This window comes from Haliotis rubra, unplaced genomic scaffold (assembly GCF_003918875.1).
Source record: "Haliotis rubra isolate DU_JTF1 unplaced genomic scaffold, ASM391887v1 Scf488, whole genome shotgun sequence".
Taxonomy (NCBI): domain Eukaryota; kingdom Metazoa; phylum Mollusca; class Gastropoda; order Lepetellida; family Haliotidae; genus Haliotis; species Haliotis rubra.
Window position 1 is genome coordinate 41,239 of NW_025767177.1, and position 27,254 is coordinate 68,492.

Here is a 27,254-nt window from a genome sequence, read left to right on the forward strand (position 1 = left end):
GCGGCAGGATTGTCGACAGTTTTGGTAGGTTGTTTCCAACAGAGCAATACACAAGCATGATAGTCTTGGCACATGTTTCGCGTTTTCATAAACAAATTCGTGTGCATAAAGATATAAAATCAATATGTTGCTTCTGGGTGTTTGGGAATTTCGAAGCAGCACTGGGAGGGTGGCGAAATAATATAAGAATCAGGGACCATTCATAATTTATGTGTGCACGGTGTGTGTGTGTGTGTGTGTGTGTGTGTGTGTGTGTGTGTGTGTGTGTGTTTAACTTAGTACCTACAATATTAAGCAATAAATACCATGTGTAACATAGGGCCATAGTCATAGACTCTGTGCATGACATGCAAGGGGGTCACTTACTTTGTATATAAATTGTAGGGTGGGTGGGGGTGTCACATTGTACATGCTTTTCCATAAAAACCATCACCACACAACACAACACATAATTATGAACGGTCTGTTAGGCTGGGTGCGTGTTATTCTGTGCTCCTGTCTGTCCCATGGACCCGTTACCGTTGAGTTGAGTTGAGTTGGGTTTTGCGTCACATCGGCATTATACCAGTCATATAGTGACGAGAACAAGTTTGCATTATTAAACACGGACCCGTTACCGGAATTGGGAACATTGCATTCATTCAATCTGGTCGTTTTCAGTGAGGAAGTTACGTGAAATATTTCTTTTTTTTAAATACCTTTATAAATAGACAGTGGAGAGTTTGATAGGCGCAACTTCCTGACATATATCCACTGTCACTGTGTGTGCTTGATCACGTGTTCCTCCTTTCCGGTTCCTGACAGAAATAATGGAAAATGTGCTGACTACCTGTGTTTCTTCACAAATCAGGTTCCATTCATTTTACGGATTAATTGGAATTACAGATTAAATTGTAGAAATGTAGAAATACAGAAATGAGTCCGTTTTTTCAGTCAGCCTGTTCATGATATTTCAGTGACTTTGGGCCAGACTGAAGGATGTACAGGTTTCGGTCTTATAGCTGGAATACTAGAATACTGTCGAGGGTTATTAACAACCTAACATTTGAGACATCTTTAATATATAATGATGAAGTTGTGCATAGTTGACGGAGGGGTGGGCTTTTTCACAGGTTTGGAATTGAGTATGTAGAAACGGAATGTTCATGTTAACTTTACATCTAAAGCTTATACAAACCAAACCACAACATGATTCATATTGTCTTGACCGTGAGCTATGTGACGTTTCAGTTCAAAACAGCGAAGGATATATATATATATACATAATTTCTGAGTAAAATTTGTCTTTTATCTTTACACCGTCGACATGTATTGTTCTGTTTCAAAGAGACAACCAGGTTTATGTTTATGCTTTAAACCTAACATATATTTTTGTACAAGTTTAATGTACTGTTAATTCGATGATTTGTTTTCCTAAGGGGCCGTTCATAATTCCTGGCTGGGGGATGGGGGTGGGGTGATGATTTTAGGGCGGGGTCACCCATTTTGTTCTGGGGAGGTAGGGGTGTCAAGGTTTTGTACATAAAAATATTTAAAAACTATGTTTAAAAAATTATGGGAAGGGGAGGGATCATTGATTTTGTATACATGATGTCCAAGGGTGGAGGAAGGGGGTGGTCACTTACTTTGTACGTAAATTGTAGGGTGGGTGCATTCACATTGTACATGCTTCTGCATAAAAATCATCTTCACACCCCAACCCACCCCTGCCATAAATTATGAACGGTCCCTAACATGATGTGGGTGGAGAGCTAATTTAAGAAAAGATTTCAGTATCCTTGCTGTGATGACTGAGTCATTCATTTTAGGTTCAAGGGTGGGGGGTCATGTACAGGCCAGGGTATCTTGTGTAGGGTAACGGCCTAGTGACAAGTTAAGGGGCTGGTGGCTTAGTAAGGGTTGTTTGCTTGTTTAACGCCGTACTCAGCAATATACATCTACACCACGGCGTTTTAATCAAATCTGAACCGACGTCCTGGGCACGGAATACGTTACTGGAATACGATGGCATTCGTCAACCAGTCTGACCAACCGATTCCACTAGACGCCTCTTAACAATAGGACAGTTCTCCACAAAAGTTGAGACACCTGCATAGTTCTTTTCATAAGATGCGACGCAATTTGGAAATATATCCCAAAATATGATAATGAAAACATTGCAAGAGCAGTCACATGGTGATTGTCTTGGACCAGAGATAGCGAGGAGGAGAAACAGCTATACATGTATACTCAAGGTGATGGTTGATGTTTATTTACAGTTGTTATAAGTTCCTGAATTGCGAAATAAAACACGATATAATGAAGCTGAAGGGGTCGTTGCGGACTCGGGTGCTACATATATATACCCCAGGTCCGTTTCTGTATACAGAAATGCACCCTGAACAGTCAAACTATAGAAACGCACCGGGTACCGTAAACGACGGACGAGTCCATATTTTGCAACCAAAACCGAAACCATATGTAGTTGTCCCCGTTGAAATGATTGCGAGTGGTATGCGTTGTACAAAGGGAGACTATATAAGATTATCCTGGTTGTACATATGTATGCTCGTTTCTTATATAACGCAATCAAATGCATCTAATACAACAGTATGGCAGTTCCGATCAAGAAAACGACACAATGCAGAATGGAATCGTATTAGGGTGCGTTTCTGTCTGATGATTTTGGCGACGGTACTTTTCTGTATACAGAAACGTACTTGGGAATTACATCTGTAGTACCCGTGCCGACAACGACCCCTTCAGCTACAATGAAACATCTCGCCGAATATGGTGTCATAATTTATCCCCAGTCCAGATTCAGAGAAAAATAAAAGATACTTAAGGGCTTGTCTGAATGTCTCCGAATCTTTGATATGTAAGAGGTTGTGAAATGTACTATGTCACCGACGCTCTTAATTGATACATATAGTGCCGTTGTTATCACGCGAACAAGCGCACTATACCCTCGATGCCCTGGGCTGCAAGGCTGGTGAATTGTCGCGGGTCCTCGCGACACCTGGAGCATCTGGACAACCAGTAGTTGATCAAGTGTTATCAATGTGGAAGGTATGTAGAAATAAAGCAACACGAATTGATCAGTGATATTCGTCACTGTTCGGGGAGTACAAGCTGCCCAGCATCGACTAAATGCGAGCAGTTGCGTTGTTATCAAACAGTGTCCGTCTCGCTCCGGGGAAAGTAGGTCACGGTGGAGCGGTGTTTGTAGCTGTCCGAGGTACCCTGTAGCAAGAACCATACACCTTCACAGGCGAGTCGGAGGTCGATAGTTAACCACTGTTTGCAAAGATGGGTTTCTGTTGTCCAAGGTGGGAATAAAATCAGTACACTATGAACTTGCAAGGATTCCTGATACTTCAATATATATATTGTGAGAGCTGTACAGTCACGTGCTCAATACGCGGAGTTCTTCATGGGCAGCAACCCCTTCAACTCTTCTAAACTGTTTGTCGTGTTTTTGGAAATGGATCGACATTTGAGACAATGAAATGTTACAAATTAATAAACATGTGTGAAAAGAATGAGTTGTTTTCGTTATCTGTCCTTATGCCGGAAATATCTTGCCGTTTAAACGCCTTAAATTGTGTCCGTATCTAGATTTGGAATAGCCTACATCTCGATCTCTTCTCACATAGAACTGTCTGTACATATGACGCATCTAATATACTGAAGACGTCATGTTACATCTTGCAAATCCATATGGATTATTTATCTGTCTGTCTATTTAAGAATTCTGACTATATGGTGGAACGTACAGAGTGCCGTGTTTCATATGGGAGATACGTTAAAGAAAATTTTGACACGCTAAAAGAAATAATACTTTTATATCTAAGAATCAGTCGTGTTTTTTCTTAAAACCTTCATAACACAAAGCATAAAACAATCAAAGATATCAGCGAGTATGGCTTTCCCATGTCGGATTGGAATTAGGGCCTGAAAATAATTCATTAACCGTTTCACAACTGTATATAAGACAATTTTAGCATACATATTTAATTGGCGCTTACTTAAGATGTCTAATATTCTTGACGTATAAATCATATATGTGCTAACCAATTTTATACTGTATATCTATTTGCATGTAATACTGATATTCTTGCTCATTTTATCCCAACAAGCGCGGGAAATTTGGGCGTACAGAAGACTCTCTCTGCGCATGCGTTCACCTTTGTCTCTAATGGCGGCCTCCAGTGGGGAAAAGGAACAGGTACAAACTAACCAAATTTTATTCCAAAGTAACTGTATGACTGGGTTTTTGAGTGTAGCCGCGCTGAGTGGGTGACTGTATACGGATCCTCCTCCACCCATCTCCCCAACACTCGGTATTTGTGTAGTTATTACCATTTGCTCACCTCAATGCGAGAGAGATTTTCCAAGCGGAAAGCGAGAAGAAGTAGCAGTCTCGCGTGTTCAGAGGGTTTGTCAACACAACAAAGGGTGACTCTCGTGTTTGCATACTGTGGCAAAATGGTGACTATATCCTCTATCTTGCCATTCAACTTCATGTACTTTGAACTACTTTTGGAGAATGTTATAAAACTGCGGTTGCAAATGATTTGCAATATTGTTTTTGTTGACAAAAGTTGGCTTCGACCACCGACCAAGTTTTTTCCTCATGTTGTTTGCCCGTGTTCTGTCTTGTCCACCAGGATATAAATACGGAATGTTGTGGTCTTTTGTTGACGTACTCTTTGAGTGGTCATGAAACTGTTGATTTCATGTTTTCTCGCTCGTTGGTCAGCAGGTGACCTGAGGTCATGTGTGGCTACAGGACAATGCCGTGTTGTAGAAATGAACATGACATGACCTTCGGTAGATACACAAGGCCATTCTTGATGCGTAAACTTTTTGTTTCCAACTCTAAGCGACACAGCAGTAATAAAATGCTGATTATTGGATGATATACATGCACATATGTTCTTATTAAATAAGCCATAGAGTTAATTATTACTATTATTGTCACAGAAATGTGTGGATTCTTAATGCATTGTGTTATGCTTTTAATGGTCAAAATAGAATTCTTGTGTCAATGAAATATTAATGACATGAGCCTGATCAATGGGATATTAGTACCGTCATATGGTGGTATATACTTTGTTTAGTATTGGTGGTGCGTGGTCCTGTGCTCAAAGCTCACGTCACAAATCGGTGAAGTTAAGCAGCGTCGAACTCGGAGAGCCCTTGGATGGGTGACCGTGTTTGGCAGCTTGACTCCTGAGTTTCTAGGACTTCCTGCCCTAGCGAAGCACATGTGACACATGTGGTCTCACCTTAGGCAAGTGAGTTTGTTCAAAATTGTCTCTGTTCACCCAGCAGGAAAATGGGTACCTGGTGGAAAAAGTCATATGACTATAACCTTCTAGGGCCTGACAGGCAGCTTGGGTTATCCGGTGTAATAATGTGCTGTGCCTTGATTGTTAGCGCTATGAGCATACCTAGTGTGGAGTTTGGCACTATATAAATGGACACATTATTATTATTATTAGTAGTAGTATTGTGGCAATGTTGGCGTCTTTATGTGTTATATGGAGGTGCAGCAAGCATCCTGATGAAGACAGAATAACACATAGCAATATTGTAGTGAGTGAATTTAGGTTTACACCTCTGTTAGCAATATTCCAGCAATATCATGGTGGGGGGGACACCAGAAATATGGGCTTTGCGCTTTGTACCTGTGTGGTGAATCGAACCCAGCTCTTTGGCGTGACAAGCGAAAGTTTTAACCACTAGACTACCCCACCACCCCTAGCAATATTGTAACAGTGAAAGCATATAGCATGGCAAGGGCATGACATGCCTGTATTACATGGCAAGGTTTTGCATTACACATTTTACATAGATACATTTTTTCTAATTACCAGGGAAAGAACCAAATGATCATGGAAAATGATTAGTTTTTGTTTCAAATGCCCCCTTGCTATGAGCTGTATTCCTAGTGGGGTCTGGCAAATGATGGGCAAATTGCTATGATATGTTGTCCACATTGAGATTTCAAACACTCTAAAAAAATATTATTGTGCTCAACTGAGATTAACTGTTGATCATATGAATTACATATTAGTGGTGGTCAATTAATTGAAATAATGAAGATTGGTGTAATGTCAAAAGCGACCAAGCAACCCATCATGATTTCTCATAATCGAACACAAACAATTTTGGAACACTTGTTTGCAATAACAATATTTTTTCAAGAGGTTGGATTTTGTCTCTACATTGCATCAGCACTACAAGCTCGTTCCAAGTCCTGATTAAATTTATCTTAACAACTCCAGAAATGTATGTTCCTAACACACTAGTCATCCTTTAAAGATGTGAAATTTGCAAATGCATTTTGTGCAATTTGTGAAAAAAACGAGAGAACTACATGTTTTTTTCTTTGTTTTTTATGCATTAACAAACAACCAGGAAAATTTGATAAATGACGCTAACCAATTATTTTCGATGATTGATGGGTTGTAATGAACCAATCATCAATTATGAGATTTACACCAATTCCCAACACTAGTACATGTGTCCTTACAAGTCTTTCAGATATCGATGTGATTACTTTGTAAATTTTAGTATAGCAGAAGTGAAATAAGAACACCCAAAATGTATTATAGCTCTAGAAAAGATCATTTATAGACATATATAATGTTTGGTTTATTTTTACGTGTATTTTGTTCCTTCCGTGACAAGTAATGAATGACATTATGTTCTCTTTTCTCTGAGCAAGAAACAAATCTTTTATAGATGACATGAATTACTGTGAGGCCAACTTTAAAATAAGAAGCAACTAATGTAAGCAACTTTACATAGTTTCATTAAATATGATAAGGAATCAAATTAGATCTTTTACCAGTTTGAAAACATAAAACATTTAATCTTCAATAACCCCAAAACATTGTGTACCAGGATAATCCTTGACACAACTATGTTTCACCCATTATTTTGTATTCTTCCATAACTTTGGCATCTAATAACATATCTCTAACCCCTTATCCCCGTAATGATGAAAACTAAGAAACTATTACCAGTGTATGAAATAAGCCAAAAATCCAGCCAGACATCAGGGCTGGTAACTTTAAAATGTTACCAGCCCAATATGGATTTAACCAGACCAGTACAGAATTTACTCAGATGTATGGAACATCTAAAAAAAATTACCACACAATCGGCTGGCTAGCTACCTGTAAATTTAGACCATCCGCCAGAAATCTAGACCATCTCCGGCGGTCTGACACTGCTATTACTATGGAAGCAGGTGACACCCATTCCAAAATGTTTCAAACTGTGTTTTCTGTCATGTGCTTTCAAAAATAGTTCACCTGTGAAGGTCCGGGTTAGAATATTGATATTCAGTCAGCCATGCTTGTCATAAGAGGTGACTAACAGGATCGGGTGGTCAGATTCTCTGACTTGGTTGACACATGTCATCAGTTCCCAACTGCACAGATCGATGTTCATGCTGTGGATCCCTGGATTGTCTGGTCCAGATTTCATTATTTACAGTCTGCTGCCATGTAGCTGGAATATTGCTAAGTGAGGCGTAAAACTAAACTCAATCACTCAAAGATAGTTCAATGAAAAGTACACAGCCCCAACATTAGTCTGAAGTATCTAGTTGTTTCATGTTTATATCTATCCCTTCTGATTCTTAAGTGAAGAAATACATTAATCAATAGAAATGTGTGTATTGAAAGCATGGGTCTGAGTTTGTAAGTTTAAAGGAATGTAAGTTTATGAAGGAAGAGCCTGCCTCCCAACCTATGTCATGACGTAGGCAGTTGTTGTACATTTGCCACTCCGTGTTCAAGCTAGGCTGCGGTATTGAGTAATTCACACATAATATTTGGATCTGACACACAAAATTATCCATATACGCCTGTAGGCCACTTTGAATTAATTTATTGTAAATCAGTTTTGTTTTCTTGTTTCTTTTTAAGAAAATTATTACGTACTCATTGAGTATCCAAACCTTACGACGTCATTTACAGATGGAAAGGACGTGAACTAAATCTGGCAGTTTATCTTCTTATCATTGATAATGTCTCGGTTATTTTCGTAAACAGAAGAAGCTGAATGTTTTTTGAATGACAAACCTTGAAAATACAGTAAATTTCATTGGTTAGCAACTTGGCTGATTTGAGTCAACAATCATATCGCTTGTAATATTGCTAACACTTGTTTGGCATCGTGCAGACTCGGTAACTAAGCATAGCTGACAACAAACGAAATATAAACAAAAACAGTGAGAAAAGTGAGACTAGTTCATTATTAAAATTCTTCCCGAAAGTTCGCAAAGCGAAAGGGGATGAAGGTAATAAACGTGAGAATGATACCGGGTCTGCTGTTATTCAAGTACGGCTATCAAAGCGCGAGAATCTTATAACAGTAGTGCTAGTGAGAAAGATTTTCAACAGTCATGGCTTAAATTATACACATTATGAATTAATTGTCCTTTATTTTGTAAAAATAAAACTAGTAATAAATTAATGGCCCCAAAAGAATTCAGATGGCTTGGAAAGCGAGAGGCTCCATGGGCCCAACATTTTAAATCTAAGCTTGAACACTGGCCACTGGTAGATGTGTCGGGCACCTTTGTTTCATCGTCTAGAAGGAACACAAGGTTCATGAAAGATAGCAGTTTAACGGCTGGGTTCAAATAATATAGACTGCAAGTTTAGTAAGACATTAAGACTGGGTGTTATGATATCATGTCCAGATTGTCTATCAAAGACTGTTAACAGTCAGAGCTCCAGATAAGATTTAGCTCATGTGGGTACTGTACCCACTGTATTTTTGGAGCGGTGGTATTATGAATGTTGAGTGGGTATTTCAGTTTCCGTTACCCACTGCTTTCAAATATGTGTATTTCAGTCATTTTACTCACCTAAGTATTATGTCATTGAGTAAGTTTACTAAGCAGGTATTTTCTGCCTTATGTCATACCTAATCAAAACCAAGTTAAATATAATGGAAATGATTTCATAAAAAATCCCTCATCCTATACTGACAGTACAACTTGATAGCAATTGATGTCTTTTTCATTACGAAAGCGATTTTTATAAATATATTCCGTTCGCATTTGTTTTAAACCTTTTGCGTATCTAGCATTTTAAATGCGTAATTGGTACGCAACAATTATTTTTCAATGCGTAATTTGAAATTTTCTATGCATATTTTACCCAGATATGCAGCTTATCTGGGCCTCTGAAAAGCTTTTAGAATAATAATAAGGTCACTTATGTCTTGTTGAACTCCATGCCGCACGGACATGCTCTAAGCGCATACAGTTTGATAGGCATTATTATCCTCGATAACTCAAGCTGTCTGTCAGGCACAGGATGGTTAATAATTCTAGGACTTATCCATCTGGATACCCATTGTCTGTTGGGTGAACAGAAGCAATTTTGAACAAACTCAAAATTTACTTAAGGTGAGACTACATATAAATTCTGTCAAGCAGCTAAACACGGTCATATATATATTTTTAAAATTAAAGGAAAATGGCAAAATACCCAATTGAGTTTGAGTGAGGTGGGTACAACTTATTTGGTTACTCAAAGGAAAATTAATATACCCAATTGAGATGATCACAAGCGAGTACATAACTCAATGACCGAAAAAGTTATCTGTAACTCTGCACAGCTACACCTTTTTATGTAACACAAACTTAAAAACCAGCTGCAGTGATTAGGGCTGACTTAAATGATTGATAATCAGAAGTATTGATGACGTGAAAATTTTGTCATCAATTATATCTTACATACACTGTTGTGATGACATTTAGTCATTCTGGGCTGGGACGATACACTATGATATTGAATAAAACATGGGAAGAAGTAGCGGTGGTCTGATGATCGAAAATAATCGAAAATCGATCGAAGAAAGAAGGATTAAAAGTAATTATCAATTGTAAAAACATTTCGATCAATTGAAATTTAGTTGTATAAGTATAAACACACTTGAATGAAGTAAACCAACCATTAAATTTGATCTAATATTCAGAATACTCATGAATGATGGTATATATATTTAATGATATAGAATAGAATAATTTAAGTAATGAGAAGGTGACAGAAAGCATAGTAAAATTTTAACACTTTGTTTAATCACAATTCCAGTGTCTTTCACTGTATGACAGTATTAGTTATAGAAACATTAATTGGAAAAAACTGGGAAAACCCCTTAAAATTGGTGACTACATTAAAAGAGAGTATACTTATTATCTATAATCATTCACAAGTCCCTCGATAATCGATAGTGGATTTGGGGTTCGATTCCCAACACTAGGAAGAAGTGAGGGAAATTTACAGTTTTATGAACTTCAATCTGTAATTTTATCTGGCTTGTGCCAGTAATTTTAGTGTATAGGGCTTAAGATTGTCTGCTTGACATTGCCTCGCCTTGGATAAAATATGTGTTGATTTGTATGGTTATGTCTTTGTTAAATATTTATGAGCTTTGTTGTAAATATTTTAATATTCACAGTTGCTAGCTTTTGAAATTCATGCCAGAGGCCCAGATAAGCCGTGATCCCGGTAAAATATGATAGAAAATTTCAACCACGATTGTAAAATAATTGTTGCACTAATCACGCATTTAAACTGTTAAATACGCAAAGAGTTTAAAACAAATGCGTACGGAATATACTTATAAAAATCGCTTGCGTACTGAAAAAGACATCGATTGCTATCAAGTTTTACTGTTAGTATAGGACAAGTGTTGTACTGTCAGTATAGGATGAGTGATTTTTTTATGAAATCATTTCCCTTATATTTAAGTTGGTTTTGATTTTGTATGACATAAGGCAGAACATACCTGCTTAGTAAACGTGCTCAATGACACAATACTTAAGTGTGTAAAATGACTGAAATACGCACATATTTGAAAGCAGTGGGTAACGGCAAATGAAGTACCCACTCAACATTCATAATACCCACTCCATAAAAATACAGTGGGTACAGTACCCACATGAGCTAAATCTTATCTGGAGCTCTGTCATGCACTAATTTTGCATAGTGTCACAGTGAAGTCAATGTAAGAATTTGAGTGTAACCAGTCCTATGAGAGCAGTTTAATACATGAGAGCAGTTTAATACATGAGAGCGGTTTAATACTTGATCGAAAGTATATAGCACATCAGTTAATTTGTTATAAAAATGGCTGAGGATATTTTTGTGACATCAAATTTATGACAGTCATCTATATCTTTACTAAACTGAATAATATGAATAAACTGAATAACATCCAGAGGCCCAGATAAGCTGCATATCTGGGTAAATACGATATAAAATTTCAAATTAAGCATTGAAAACTAATTGTTGCCTACCACCACGATTTAAAATGTTAGATACCAAAAGTTTAAAACAAATGCGAACGGAATATACTTATAAAAATCGCCTTGCGTAATGAAAAAGACATCGATTGCTATCAAGTTGTACTGTTAGTACAGGACAAGTGCTGTACTGTCCATTTAGGATGAGGGATTTTTTATGAAATCATTTCCATTATATTTAAGTTGGTTTTGATTAGGTATGATATAGTCATAAGGCAGAACATACCTGCTTAGTAAAGTTACTCAGTCACATAATACTTACGTAAGTAAAATGACTGAAATACGCATTACGTTTGAAAGCAGGGTAACGGAAAATGAAATACCCACTCAACATTCATAATACCCACTCCAAAAAAATACAGTGGGTACAGTACCCACATGAGCTAAATCTTATCTGGAGCTCTGACATCACAGGGACATTTTACATGATTACATCAGTTTCTAACAGTTCACTTGTCAAGAATTATTGAATACAGTTGTGATAGCTCAGTATCTACACTGAAGCATGACACTCAGACAAGCTAGATGTACAGGGGAGACATTTATGCTGGTCCTGTGGTCCTTGGCTGGTAAAATTCATCAGGACCACTAAATGAAAAGTTTGCGGTGGTGCTGGTACAATGAATTTTGTTTTTGATAGTTATGTGAAATGTTCGAATGTTGTTTTTGGACTAGTGAAAGTACAAACAGGACCAGTAATTATTTTTTTTGTCCACTCGCTGGTCCTGAAGTCGAGGGGGATTTTTTGAAGGTTTCTTCCCTGAATGTAAGACAATCTATAACACCTTGTCTTCCAGAACAAATACTTATAGTTTAGGTTCCTCTCTATGAAGTATGTAAGTTCTTTTTCATCAAGGCCCGTGAAGATCCGGGGTAGAATAGGTCTTCAGCAACCCACGCTTGCTACAAAAGGCGACTATGCTTGTCGTAAGAGGCGACTAACGGGATCGGGTGGTCAGGCTCGCTGACTTGGTTGACACACGTCATCGGTTCCCAATTGTGCAGATCAATGCTCATGCTGTTGATCACTGGCTTGTCTGGTCCAGACTCGATTATTTACAGACCGCCGCCATATAGCTGGAATATTGCTGAGTGCGGGGTAAAACTAAACTCACTCACTCACTCACTCACTCACTCACTCACTCACTCACTCACTTTTTCATCAAGTGTTATATGACATATTGATTTCACATTGTATTTCATTATCTTCTTTTGACTATTGAGAGTAGTTGTGGGGCTTGCATGGTTAAAAATAACCTGCACAACTGCATAGCAGAATAGCATTGCACATACAGTTGCCATCTGGGAATAAATTATTACATAGCCTTCAGAGTACTAGTAATTGGTATGTTCTTGTGCTTTGCATGTTCAGTTCGAGGAGTTCCCTGAAAACATGAGTGATATAAAATCAATACTCATCATGATCATTTGGGTGGACCTACTCTCCCCATTCAGTTGTAGTGTTGGGAATAGGTTGAAATCTCACAATTGACAGTTGGTTCATTACCAATGAGCAATCATCGAAAAAATTGGTTAGCGTTATTTTTCAGATTTTCCTATTCAGGTTGTTATTGTAGATAAGTATAAGGTGGTTCTCTGTTGTTGGTTTACTTTTTTGGTTTTATTTAGAAGCTGCTCAAATTGCATTTGTTAATTTCACATCCAATGTAAATTGCTACTTTAAAGTGATGACTAATATATCATGAACATAAACTTTCCATAATCTTCAAGAAATATTCGACCCGTGAAAATTAGGGGTAGAATAGGTCTTCAGCAACCCCTGCTTGCCACAAAAGGTAACTAGCCTTGTCGTAAGAGGCGACTAACGGGATCGGGTGGTCAGGCTCGCTGACTTGGTTGACACATGTCATCGGTTCCCAATTGCGCAGATCGATGCTCATGCCGTTGATCACTGGATTGTCTGGTCCAGACACGATTATTTACAGACTGCCGCCATATAGCTGGAATATTGCTAAGTGCGGCGTTAACCTAAACTCACTCGCTCAAGGAATAATCCATCATGACCTTTCAGTAAGTGAAGTGAGTTTTCGAAGAATTAAACATGTTTCAGGCTCTGACAACTTCTAAGATATGTTCCATTGTCAAAACAGTAGTTCCAAAATTGTTTGTGTTTGATTATGAGAAAATGTGATCGATTGCTTGGTCGTTTGGTCACTGTGACCAATCTTTATTGTTTCAATTAATCGGAACACCACTATTCAGTCGAAACACTATACAGCAGTCATACCAAACCAGTCCTGAATGTAATATACCCCACCTCAGTGTCAATATGTTCCTGACTTGTCTCCAACATAGCTTTTTTTCTCTTTCATTCTTTACCAAAGCTATGTTCTAAAGATGCTAGTTGTTCTTTTGTTGCAACAAAAAATAATGTATTTATAAAGCTTCTCAAAGCTAGTATGATGCAGCTCATTTCAGTAAAAGAAAGTCCTACACCAGCCTCTTCTGCAAATCCACTGGACTGGTTGGGAGTAACTTCTTTGAGTGGCAATAACTATGTTGTTCTCTTTGTTACACTGTTGCAACAGTACAAGAATCTTTATCGAAGCCTCCCACTCACGAATAAAAGAAGTTGTTATCCATAAAGTTTGTTCTGTATGGTTGGGAGTAGTTAATGGCAGCATCTTTACATTGAAGCAATATTTAAATCATGATTGAAACGTCCAACTTACACTGTTACAGACGTTCAGGTGAAATATCTTCATATATATCTGACAGTGTCACTTGTATGCAAATAGGCAATTATCAAAAATAAGGTTTGGAAAGTTATTAAAGTTTATAATGCATCTGTACTGAAACATTATAGAATGTGTGTGTTGAGCTGAATGCATGAAGATTTCCATGTTTAAAAATTCCAGTTTTAAGTGTTTGAATGGTCGAAGAATGCAGTCATCAACACAGTACTTGTAGGTTCCTTTGTATTATCCTTAAAATTACTGGAATTGTCAGTGCCTTGAATGAAGGTTACAAGTATAAGTATTCTATTTCAGTGGTTATGTTTTAATAAGTAAATCTACTAAAATGACAACTCCTTTTATGTAGGATTAGGCCAAATAAAAAAATGTTGTGGTTCCAATTACACCTCTTTAAAATTTAGGGTAGTTAGGTCTAATTTTATTTTTTTTTTTCATATTTTTATTAGAAGTAAAGTACAAACTAATAACAACTTTATTAATGGGTAATTGTTTATTCAATCAAGCTTGCATCCATCATATCAACTTTCTCTATCAGAATGACTGATATCTGTTGGTGCCAGGAAAAAAACAATGGGATCTGATTCATTCTGCTTAAAAAAAATAGGGTCGGCACCAGAATTCAAGGGTCGGTCAGGTAATCGGAACCACAACATTTTTAGGCCTTATGAACTATGTGCCCTTGACAGGCAAACTGGATTTTTTATTTGTTCAGAATTGGAATTTCAGATTTGTAGATGGGGCCTTATGTTTGCCATTGAACAGGGCTTGATAAATCTTTCCCTTCAGTTTCTTTGAAACACCACAAATCTGAGTTGGGTCTCATTTTATTCTAGTTTATTCTGGAAGTGTTTTTCTATAGAAGTAAGCCTTCAAAAGTTAAAGACATCAAATCAAACTGAAGATTCACATGCCCACAGTGGTGGTTAAGATTTACAAAATAATTTATGGTAATCTTATGAGACAAAAGTTGTTCTTGACTTGTGACACCAACTGTATTGTATGAGGATAGGGTACAATCTGGCTACATTTACATTCTGAATTCTTTTTATTCAATTTCATTGTCTTCTTTATCATATTTTGTGACTGGCAGATTTTGTGCAGGATCAGTAAATTAGGAGGTCGTTGGACACAGTGACCGACTGTTAAAAACCCCAGCAGAAACATATATGGTATATTGCTGACTGTGGAATACAACAAGCCAGCACAAGTCCTCCCTAGATGCAGCAGCACCTGTCCCAATTCCAGTGTCAAATCCTGTATCCTGTTCATTTGCAGTAACGTCAGTGATTCTCAGTGTATTATAACATACAGTTTTTCATACTAGTAAATAGTTTATTGTTTTAAATATACCTGTGACATAAAGACGATCACTTGCTCCTTCTGGAAATATGTCCATGAGAATAAGACTTTCAAACTATCATTGAACTAGATGTCATTTCATCAAGGAGAGTTCATAAGCCCTGGTGATAAAAAAAGTGTCTTTTAGGTTAATGATGCTCTTTTATGCTTGTCAATACTTGTGTTAAGTGTGTTGAAGTACATAATTGTTCATGTGTAAGTGGTGGTGGGGTAGTCTAATGGTTAACATATTTGCTCATTTGCTGAAGACCTCAGGTTTCCATTCCCCACATGGGTAGAAAGTGTGAAGCCTATTTCTGGTGTCCCCTGCATTGATATTGCTTGAATATTGGTAACAGCAGTGCTAGGCCATACTCGCTCAGAATGAGCAGGGGCAGATACAGCTTTTTGGGAAAGGGGGGTGCACACTTAATTTTCACGAGAGTTTCAATGGTCATTTAATAAACTGCCAGGACAAAATGGGGGGTGCGCACCCCTGCAACCCCCCTCTGGATCCGCCTATGATGTGTGCTCCTGTTTGTTGTTTCTACATTGAACATGTTACACGGCAACATTGTGTCCTTGATGCACTGACTTAACATTCTTCCCATTGGAGGAAAAATACCAGGAATGTTAAACCCTGATTTACCAAACTGGCATTAAATAATGTGATGGTCCAGTCTAATCGAAGGCGAGCTGCTCTAAGTAGACAAACATATCAAGATTCCTGTTTAGCAGCGCTCTTCTTATCCACCAGCTACATTGTTTTCTCAGGAATGATATGTTTAATTAATATCATATTCTAGTTCATTCAGGTTCTGTAACATTTTAACCCTTCAGCGGAAAGGACTTAACACCAGTGACAGCAAAGTCATGAGTGTTCATTGATTTAACTGCTGTCAGTTCAGTGAGGCATAGACCTGCTCTGCATAATACACTTCATCCTTGCCTTGGTTGCTTAACTGGTCAGGATACAGCAAACCTGCTGTTCCATGAACCCCCCTCTTTGTGTGGCTGCAGCTTCACCTGCTGGTAAAGAGAAGATGGCTGGTGTCTGTCACTGTGGTAGATATCATGTCTTCTCTGCTTTAGCTGACCTACTTACAGTGCTGACTGGCTGGCTGTGGGTAGTGTCAATGGCACAGCGAGATGGGCAGGCATTAGGCTGTTATACCCTGTCAGGACCAGAGTTAAACAAGCAGAGGTTGGTCTGACACAAGGAGGAAGTGACAAGGGTCATTGATACGGGTAGAGAGGCAGGGTTTGGGAGGGAGGCAGGGTTTGGGAGGGGCAGGGTTTGTGTGTCATGGGCTGTCAGTTGGGGATGGAAGGTCAGAAAGCTGTGTTGACTATGTCCCTCTATGCTTGTCCTTCAGGAAGGAGCATAGCTATGGCAATGTGCCAAATATCTTTGCTGTATATATCTCTGTGATTTTAGATGATTATCCTGAATGATGTCATGTGTCGGGTTGGCATAAAGTTGAAAGTTGTTGTTTTACTCAGAATATATAGGTGACAAGTGTTCCCCTGCATTGATTGGGCAACATTCAACATTCTCCTGTCGTATCTACTTCAGTGACTTACAGCATGTAGAAATGATTTTGTCACCTGGGGAATATTCTGCTCATGAATGTTTTGTCTGGATAAATATATGTCCTTGAGCTCCGAATCCTAGCAGGTCCTATCCCTAGGAATGCCAGGCTGCCTCATTTATCCTATGACTGCTCAGTAGCAGCGTGGCTGGCTCTGCTATTGCAGGTACTACAATAATCATCAGAGCTACAGATAACTTTTTGGGTCATCGCGTTATGTACTCGCTTGTGTTCATCTCAATTGGGTATCCTAATTTTCCCCTGAGTAACCAAATAAATTGTACCCACCTCACTCAAACTCAATTGGGTATTTTGCCATTTTCCTTTAAATGTGAAAATATATTTAAATTTAGATGTTGGTTTACCTGTTTGTTATATATATTTGATCTGTAAGATGAGAAAGAGTGCAAGTTGCCAAGTTCATGAGCTGAAATAGAAGAGTTGTTTTTTCATCATTTACATTTTATTTTCATTACAGATAATGATAACATAAAACAAACATCTCCGGTTTAAGTTAAGTTACACTCTGTCTTGTTAATATTTCTGTTTTATCTCACACTTCATATGACAAGATATGATCTATTTGGGTGGGGGGGGGTCTTCATGATTGTGGCTGTTTGGTTAATCACACTGTGAGTACTGATCTCTACAGGAGGGGTATTACCAAAGGTCAGGTTGTACCTTATTAGTATCACAACAAGTTAAACTGGTGAACATACTGCAAGAGACGGTATATAAACAGATGAATATTGCTGTTGAGCATTTTCTGTAGGGTCCCTAAATCCATGACAACATGATGCATACCTAACAACCTGTGCAACAGACACACAGTGATACAATATTTGGTTTTCAACAGTTGTTAGAATGTGCGACATTTGCTCTTGCGACATATGCTCTTGCCAACAGGTGGGGTAGCCCACTGGTTAAAGTGTTTGCCAGTTGCTCCAAAGACCTGGGTGTGAGTCACTGAACAGTGTACACATGTACATTTGTACAATTTGTGAAGCCCATTTTCTAGATCACCAGTTTTCAGACTTCAATAAAACTGATTTGACCATGCTCATCGTATTTTCAATGAACATATTGAAAACTCCGTGACATTTGATAAGGATACTGTGTGAATTGCTTCAAGTTTATTAACTTAGGACACTGTAGACTGTTAACTTACCGTTGTAAAACACTTTTCTATCATTGCACAGCTTAAGACCAGTAATATCACATAAAGCAGGACAGTCCTTTTGGAACTGATAATAGTAATGTTTGACATCATTCCGAGCAAGCAGATGCAAATAAAAACATTTTCGCTGGAAACATTTGGAAGTAAATCAAAACTTATTCTCGTAAAAAGAATGGCTTTCGAAGAATGTGCCCGACTCTGAGGATGTGGGCTCGAATCCCGGATGGGTCTCAACCCAAAAAGTACTAGAATCTGTACTTTACTAAGAAAGTGTAATCCCAAATATAACGTGTTACATTTGACCACTTTCTAAAATGGCATTGTGTATGTCATAGCTTTCGCGGTGGGAGCCGTGCGAATTAACCCTTATCAGAGGGGTACACAAAGTCCACAGTCTAGACTAACAGTTGTCCGACTTCCATTTTTTGTGGAAGCCGTGGTGGCTGAGCGATCTAGGCGTCTGACTTTGTGTGCTGGCGATTAGGTGCCTGACTCAATAAAGTTCTAGAATCTGTACATTACTAAGAAAGTGTAATCCCAAATATAACACGTTACATTTGACCACTTTCTAAAATGGCATTGTGTATTTCATAGATGGAATCACTGTAACATAGGTGTAGTATAGGTATTTGCTGGTAGGTGTCATCTATATTATTGAATTGCAGCAACATTGTCATACTTGACAATGTTTTTTAAGTCATGTATTATAAAGAACAGCCTTGAACCTTAAGTTAAAGTCCTACAGACCTTTGTTAATGCACACTGTACACATGGTGACAATTTCAAATTAATTGTTTGAAGCAGATGAAATATATGTGGTAGCAATAGATGTTGAATGTTGAGGAATGGTTTCTTGTCATAGTTAGGGAGTCTACTTTAGAAGAAACAACATGACCTAATTGATAGTTCAGTCACTTATGTTTTCAGGAACCTCTCCCATTAGTTTATCATGAACAGTGAATGAAATATTAGAACTGTTTTTCATATTCTAACTGAAAAATGATTACATTTTTATATTACACCCTAAATCCAGACCAATTTTATTTCTTGTTTTACAGATTTTTGTCCTCAGAAAACCTAAAGGCAGGAGGGAAAAAATCACCTGTCAAAGTAATATTCCTTTTAATGCTAAAAATATTTTTTACTTTGGGCAGTTTTTTTAAGTGTAAATGGGGCAAAATACAATCTAAACAATTTGTAAATTTACATTTTTGACCAATAAACATTAGAATTTTATTTTTTGATTAATTTTAATTTTTTTCTTATTCTTGAAAAGATACAACCACCCATCTGTAAAACAAGAAATAAAATTGGTTTGGCCTAATAAGATCCTTATACAACTAATAAAAGGGAACCCTCATTAGGACCATATACACTGAATGTTTTTGTTTTTTATTGAATGCCAGTGAACATACTTCAATTACTGTTGAAGCTGTAAACGATTTTGACAGTAGTTGCCAAGCACTAATGTACTCTTATGCTGCTGCTTCTTTGAAAAGGACACGATATACACATAGAAATACAAAGATAATTTACAGATTGGTTCAGAAATTGGTCTGGGGCTGCTCACTGGATAGAGCTGTAAACACCAAATGCGGTCAAGATGTTACTCCCTCAAAATATTTTTGAATGGTTTTCTTGGGATCATTTCTGTGTTTTGTGACCTTATTACGTCTGGCTTTTCCACCATTATGACAGATGGTTGCTTGGGGATAAACTTCTATAATTATCATCTGAAGCCCACATAAGGGACTGTTCATTATGTACCAACCGGTTGTGAGGTTGTCCCAAATAGGGTGTGGTGTCAGCGATGTACACTCAAAACAAATCTGCCATTCATATGTTTAGTAAACTCTGGGAATATACTGGTGGTAGATTTATCTGTATTTGTAGTAGTTTATATGTCCTAATACTAACTTCATCATTTTCATCAGTATCATACCTGGTTGTTTTATCAACAACCTCATAAGCAGAAAAGTTGGTCATCAATCTACTTATTTGAATGTTACAAGATTTTCAATGAAATAATTTTTCAGCCACCCCCACCATTGAGCCAAAATATAATTTTTTTCCTTATGTCGAACAATGCCTATATGTTAATGATTAAAATGACACGGAAAGTTCTCTGTTACTATAAAGAAATTTTGTTTGTTTTGTAGTGTTCACACTCGGCAACATGCTGTATCAAGTTACAATAAGCGAATCACATTGAGGAAAGGTTTGTCAGTCGGTGTCTCTTAGATTATGAATGAGTCTCAGTTCCTGTGGAGATCCCATCACATCCTCTAGCTTCATAGCCTGCTGCCTGTGGTGGAAATGGTTGAGGATTTCAGGACCATACTTGGCTACACATGGGTGCTAGGGGGCTGTGATTCTTACACTAACAGGTGTGTGTTTGTCTTTGTGTCTGTGTGTACACATAAATATACACACATCACGGGCAGGAGATTGATTATTCTCTAATCCTGGTCGTTCAGTAATCAGGAGGAGATGGTTGATAGTGTTCCTGATGTTGGAGTGGTAGAGTGTCACTGTGACTTAGCTGGTGTGCTTTGTGACAGGATCTCTCCATCATTACCCACATTGCTGTTCACCTGTGGTTTTGGGAGGAGATGTGAACAGTGGGGCTGGGATTGTCTGTAGAGTGGTGGATGAGTAAGTGGATTGCTGTTCTGATGTGATGCTTCTTTCAGTGGTATTGATATTGACATGGCGTTAGTCAGCCAGCCACCAGTCTACAGCGGCCACCAACAGCCTGCAGTGACCTACTTTCCGCCTCCATAGCTTCTACTCTTGTGAGAGCCTCACTAGCTGATCACTGCATAGTCCTTCAACAACATGGCTTGATCTTTGGATGTTCACAGATGCAACACGTTGTAGATCACTGCAGATGATAGGAATGAATAACTGATTTGTAATTATCCGTGTTTGGTGGGAGCACAGTTTCAGCTTCAGACACCACACTCATGTTTGAACTCTTGTTGTCACATGCCCTTGACAAAGATTTCCTCTAAAACCGTGTTCAAGTTCCAGTCATAGATGTGGTGCGGTTGGACTGATCATTTAGGAGGAAGAGACCATATGGTGTGTTTTCATCCATGATAATCTGTCAGTTATATTTGTATCTCATAAGCAGTGTCATGAACACACACATATATTTCAAGGCAGAATATATTTTGTTGAAAGAATGCAAGGCAAGGCAAGGCAAAGAGATGTACCCAGTTTTTATGGTTGAGGCATAAACTGAAAGCAGTAGTTATTGTAGCACCCATGTTATCAATGATTACATCATATTGAAGGACCTTGTGGTTAAAGTGGTGCCTTGGCTGGACCTGTTGCTATGGTATGCATGCTACTGATAGGCTTTTGACCTCTAGAGCAGGTGCAGTCTCTCAATACATGGGATTTGTTTGTTTCCGCGAAATGCTAATGATATATTTAATAATGGTCTCATGTTCCTGTGATGTATTCTGTTACAATAAAGTCACAGGAAATTTTGATGTTGTTGATAATACTGACAAATGAATGTTTTGTAGCTTCACCAACACAGTCACCTGCATCTTAGTCTCTCGCCTTTACTCTGTTTGTCAGTGTTCTATTGAAAGATTGCTACCCTATGTTAGTGAGGGCAAAAATAATATTAGACTGCTTGGTATGGAAACTTACGTCACTTGTTGATTATTGATTATTTGCTAAGCAGCTAATGTGTGAAGTCATAGGTCTTGAGATGCAGGGCCTCAGATTGTAGACCACAAACTGTAATTTATGTAAGCACCTGATCAGTGCTCAGGTGAGAGTTGAAATACAGAAATAGGACAATATATTACAATTCACAGTCTTTGTAACAATGGGGGTGATGGGGTAGCCTAGTGGTTAAAGTGTTCTCTCGTCACGCCAAAGACCCGGGTTCGATTCCCCACATGGGTACAATGTGTGAAGCCCATTTCTGGTGTCCCTTGCCATGATATTGCTGGAATATTGCTAAAAGCAGTGTAAAAGTAAACTCACTTTGTGACAATGACTGTTCTTCTAGTTTCATTTCCATTTCTAAAGTGAGTGAGTATGTAGGGTTGGAACAATATATTGGTGCACTAGTGCATGTTGAATTTTCGCGGGACAATACAGCACACAATATGTATTTTTCTGTATTGATACATATATTGCTTACAACTCTTTCAGAAGCAACCAGATGTTTTGTCGGTCAAATATGAAAAAATATGTTGTAATTAGTGTGTTTCAGCTTCAGTAAATGGACGCTTCTACCTGTATTTATAGCTTGCCTTTCTTTATGAAACTAATCTGAAGTATTTAGCCAACAAGTTTCCCCACAACTGGACATTAATATCATGACCTATATATTGGGAGCTTGCTGTATCATTTCATCCTTGTGACTGAGCAGTAAGCATGAGACTCATTTTCAGGACATTGCAGATTGGACACAATTTTCATGCCATATATTCTGTCTATAAACCCAACTTGGAATTTAAAATTTTCTAGGTTAGGCTTCTAGCTCATGGGAAAGATTTGATGTATCAGTTTTATCAAATTTGTATGGCGATATGGTAATGGATTTCCAACACAATCAAATCTCATATCATTCATGACATGGAGTGTTTGCGTTAACTTTGCTGAACTTGCTCTACAAGCATGTAAATTACATGATAAGTGAGCAGTGTGCAGATTGTGCTTATTTTCTGACAGACATATACCTTCTGCTCTAGTAACTTTGAAGCAAGCTTAGAAGTAATAAAAACAGTCCATTTATCATGCGCTTTGCTCCATGCACAGTGCATGCTCGAAGCGACCAAACAATCTTCTTATTATTTACCGGATAACCAAAGTTGCCTGTTAGGCACTAACAGGTTATAGTCACGACTTTACCCCAGGGGGTACCCATTTTCTGCTGGGTGAACAGAGGCAATTTTGAACAAACTCACTTGCTTAAGATGAGACCACATGTACCAAACTCCCATATGTGCTTCGTTGTGGGGCAGGACTGAAGTCCCAGAAACCTACAGGAGTCAAACTGCCAAACACAGTCACCCATCCAAGGACTCTCCGAGCCTAACGTTGCTTAACTTCACCTGATTTGTGACCTGAGCTCTATGCACAGGACCACGCGCCACCACCAAGTATATGTGCTGAGTGTTATACCTTGTAACTGACTGGTGAAACAGGTGGTGTGATTGGCTGAAATGGTACAATTGCCCTCACTGTGCTAAAAATCTAACTCATAATAGGGATGGAAAGTCTTTCATATACACTTATATTTTTCATGAAATCAAATTGGGGGGAAAATATTGGAATATTGCAATGAAGGCATAAATTTAGGGGGCCCCTGTCCAATCACAGATTTTCATTGATAAATGTGAACGTCAGGCAACTGAACAGCAAGAGGAAATGTCCAGCATCGTTTTGAATGTGAGAGTAACCATTACTGCCTTGATAAAGTGGTTGTCTTCTTTCTGAAAGTTGACTCGCTTTCCGAAAACTGAACCAACTGCAGTTGTGGGAGGTTTATTACAATTATGAAAATAATGCCATGATTCATTTAATGTAATAAATTTGACCAACTAAAATGATACAATACCTATTTTTGCACCTTGTGAACTTGTTTTTCAGTGGCACACTCAATCTTACAGTTTAACATATGAGTGGCCATTTTGAATGCCAGTGAGTATAACAGGAAATCCTGTTTTGGAGGGTAACGGGTGTTAGTTTATCATAGGTCCAGGACAAATAAAGCTGATATTGTTCATGAAATCCAGCCCACATGTTTACAGGTTTAATGATGTTTACTGATTTATCAAACAATAAATTGAAATGGCATAGTTCAGGGAAAGAAACGTTAAAAAATTTCCCATTAGACCTCAGGACCACTGAGTGGACAATAACTAGTGGTTCTGTCTGTACTTCACTGGTCCAAAATAACATTCATATTAACTATCAATACAAAATTCACTGGCCACCAGGACCACTGCAAACTTTTCATATAGTGGTCCTGATGAATTTTTACTGGCCAGGGACCACAGGACCAGCGTTAATTTTGCACACTGCAGCTGCTTGCTTTTTTTTCAATCTCTTGTTTTGAGGCTGTTGGATCTTGCTCTTCTTGATAGGGTGTAAATACAACACTACCCAGATGTCAACAGATTAGCACAAACAGGTGTTTTTTTGCTAACCAGAGACCACAGGACAAGCGTAAATTTCGCACACTCAGTGTTCACAATAACATCTGACCCTCTGACAAATCTGGTAGATTTGCCAACGGTCCGACAGTAGTCTACAACCCGCCAGCCCCAGTGTCTGACTGTATATTTCACAAATGACTTTGACTGAAGTTGTTATATGTGACATGTGTCACTTGTTTGCTGTTTATAAATCTTATGTTTGTTTATATTTTCAATGCCAATTATAAGAAATGTTTAATCTGAAATGTGTGTTTAATTTTATTCTATGGGTCCTGTGAATTTTCAATGGGTCAGACAGACATCTGAAACTTACAGGACCCAATGTCCTGTTACTTTGAAACACCATTCGTGAACACTGCACACTGATAGTTGTTGTAATGTTTAGAGTTTTATTAGATCATCAAAAGGTATCGCCACACTTACGTTCACAAAGGCACAACCTAACTTATTTCTCTGGTGCCCTGGAGCGGTGGGGTAGCCTAGTGGTTAAAGCGTTGGCTCGTCACGCCGAAAACCCGGGTTCGAATCCCCACATGGGCACAATGTGTGAAGCTCATTTCTGGTGTCCCCCTCCGTGATGTTGCTGGAATATTGCTAAAAGCGGCGTAATACCAAACTCAGTCAGTCAGTCTCTGGTGCCCTAAGACACCATTCAGAACAATTGCACAGTGACATCTGCCTGTGGTGGACCAACCTTCTGTGTTTTTCTGCTCGTTTGTGTTCGACAGGTTGGCAAGAATCAACTGTCGCTTTGGCAGCCCTATTTCTGGCACCATGGATTTCATCATTGAAGTGGGGCGGTGGGGCAGCCTAGTGGTTAACGCGTTGGCTTGTCACGCCGAAGACCCGGTTCGATTCCCCACATGGGCACAATGTGTGAAGCCCATTTCTAGTGTCCCCATCGTGATATTGCTGGAATATTTCTAAAAGCAGCGTAAAACTAAAGTCAGTCAGTCATCATAGAAGTAAATGCCAAGGGGGCTGATAAATGGATACTTATTAACTCACTCACTCACTCATACAAATAACCACAATGAGCAAGGGTTAAAATAAACTCTTATTTCACTTCTAAAATATTTCAACTAAAGTTTGATGATTTTCTTATTTTTGCTTTCCTGTTTCAGAACGTTCCCTCAGAAACGGATGAGGTACCTTTGGATGAGAAACATGCAGCGACGGGTAGCCAGGATGTATTGAATGGCTCATCAGAGGATGATCTTGCTTTGATAAACTTTGTGGGTATGAAGATGGGGGATGGGATTGACAAGACAACTGATCCTGCAGATGAGAGTGAACCCAAAGAAGTTGAAAATAATCCAACCAATGGCACGCCATATATAGATCATGTAGCTACCATTGACCAATCAAAGCCAACTAAGGAAGACATGTTGAAGAGGGAGCCCCGTGCCAAGATGTCGCCAGGGAGGCTGCAGCCCGGGGGAGACAAACCTCACAATTGTCCAATAGGCAACAGTCTCCACAAAGTGCAACTTAGTACCAATCTTTCCGAGAATGAAGTAAATGATGGGACTGATTCTGGGATATCCTGTTTGTCAAACTGTGATTCCAAAAGCTCCGAATCCACAAATGACACTTTGTCTACAGACACTAGTGCAGCTTTGGAAACGGAAAGAACTGAGCTCACGAATGGTGTTGTAGGGGAGAAAAAGGTAGACTCAGAAATAACATTGAAGCTTTCTGCCAATTCAAGTGTTCCAAATTCATCTAAGGACATTGTAGGAAAACCAAGTGTTACAAAAACATTGCCGAAAGCTCGAAAATCTGTTCAATCATCAGCTAAAACTTCCATAAAGACTGTTAACTTAGCACCTATAACTAACAGGACAGTGAAACTGGCTGACCTGGAAAGTGCTTTAAAATGTGATAAGGTTATAGAATCTGATTCCAATAGGAAGGATGGCAGTGAAGAGGATCTCATGAACAATAATAACGACTCCGCAGGGGAAAGTCGAACTGACGATAAGAGTGGAATGAAGGTGAAGAAGAAGAGGAAGTTTAAGGCAGGAAACTACAGTTTCCCCGGCCAAAAGAAAAAGAAAAAGTATTTCAAGAAACTGGATGATAGTTTAGACAATAGTTGTAACCACAGTGTGAGCAGCAATGCTAGTTTGGATGATATGGATGGATATGATGATCGGGTTGACAATGATGACATCTTCAACAGCAGCACGGAATGTACCCCTAAGGGAGACAGCAGTGCTACTGATGTCATGGCTGTTCTCTCACAGAATTCCCATTTAGCTTTCAAGGCAGCAGCAAAGACAAAAATAACCGCTCGGAAAAAAATTAGGACTTCTACTTCTCCGCATGGGAAAAGTGTGATGGATTTGCTGAACTCATTGCGGAAATCACAAATTAACAGGCAGCAGGAAGATAGTGATGTGAGTAGTGTTGTTTTTCTCTCATGACCCTTGTATCCCAGGAGAAAGGAGATTATGTGGTTACAGGAGGTTGATGTTTGTGAATACTTCTTGGATTGTTGAGGACCAGAAGATACTGGCTCTGCTTTGACTCTTCCATTAGTTTGTCCAGGATAGGTTACTGACCGACATCTCTAACAGAAATCTTACGTTACTGATGAGGGGGTGTTGGGGTGGCCTAGTGGTTAAAGCATTTGCTCGTCACCCGAAAAACAGGGTTCAGCCCATTTCTGGTGTCCCCCACCTTGATATTGGTGGAATATTGCTAAAAGCGGGGTAAAACCCAACTCACTCACTCACTGTTACTGATAAGGGGTTTAACAACATACACTAAGATCTTTCTTTAACAGGAGGGGTGGTGGGGTAGCCTAGTGGTTAAGGCGTTCGCTCGTCACGACGAAAACCCGGATTTGATTCCCCACATGGTTACATTGTGTGAAGCCTTTTTCTGGAGTCTCCCGCCGTGATATTTCTGGAA

General features: G+C 38.7%; 1 protein-coding gene across 1 annotated transcript in view; it reads left to right on the top strand.

Annotated features, from left to right (window-relative positions):
* Positions 1-4,130: 4,130 nt before the first annotated feature.
* The window catches only part of LOC124291244, a 61,031-nt gene continuing 37,907 nt past the window's right edge, over positions 4,131-27,254 (top strand). The window contains exons 1-2 of the mRNA XM_046728186.1: positions 4,131-4,207; positions 25,460-26,737. Coding sequence (XP_046584142.1) covers positions 4,157-4,207; positions 25,460-26,737 — 1,329 coding nt within the window. The 5' untranslated portion in view covers positions 4,131-4,156. The remainder of the gene's footprint in view (positions 4,208-25,459; positions 26,738-27,254) is intronic.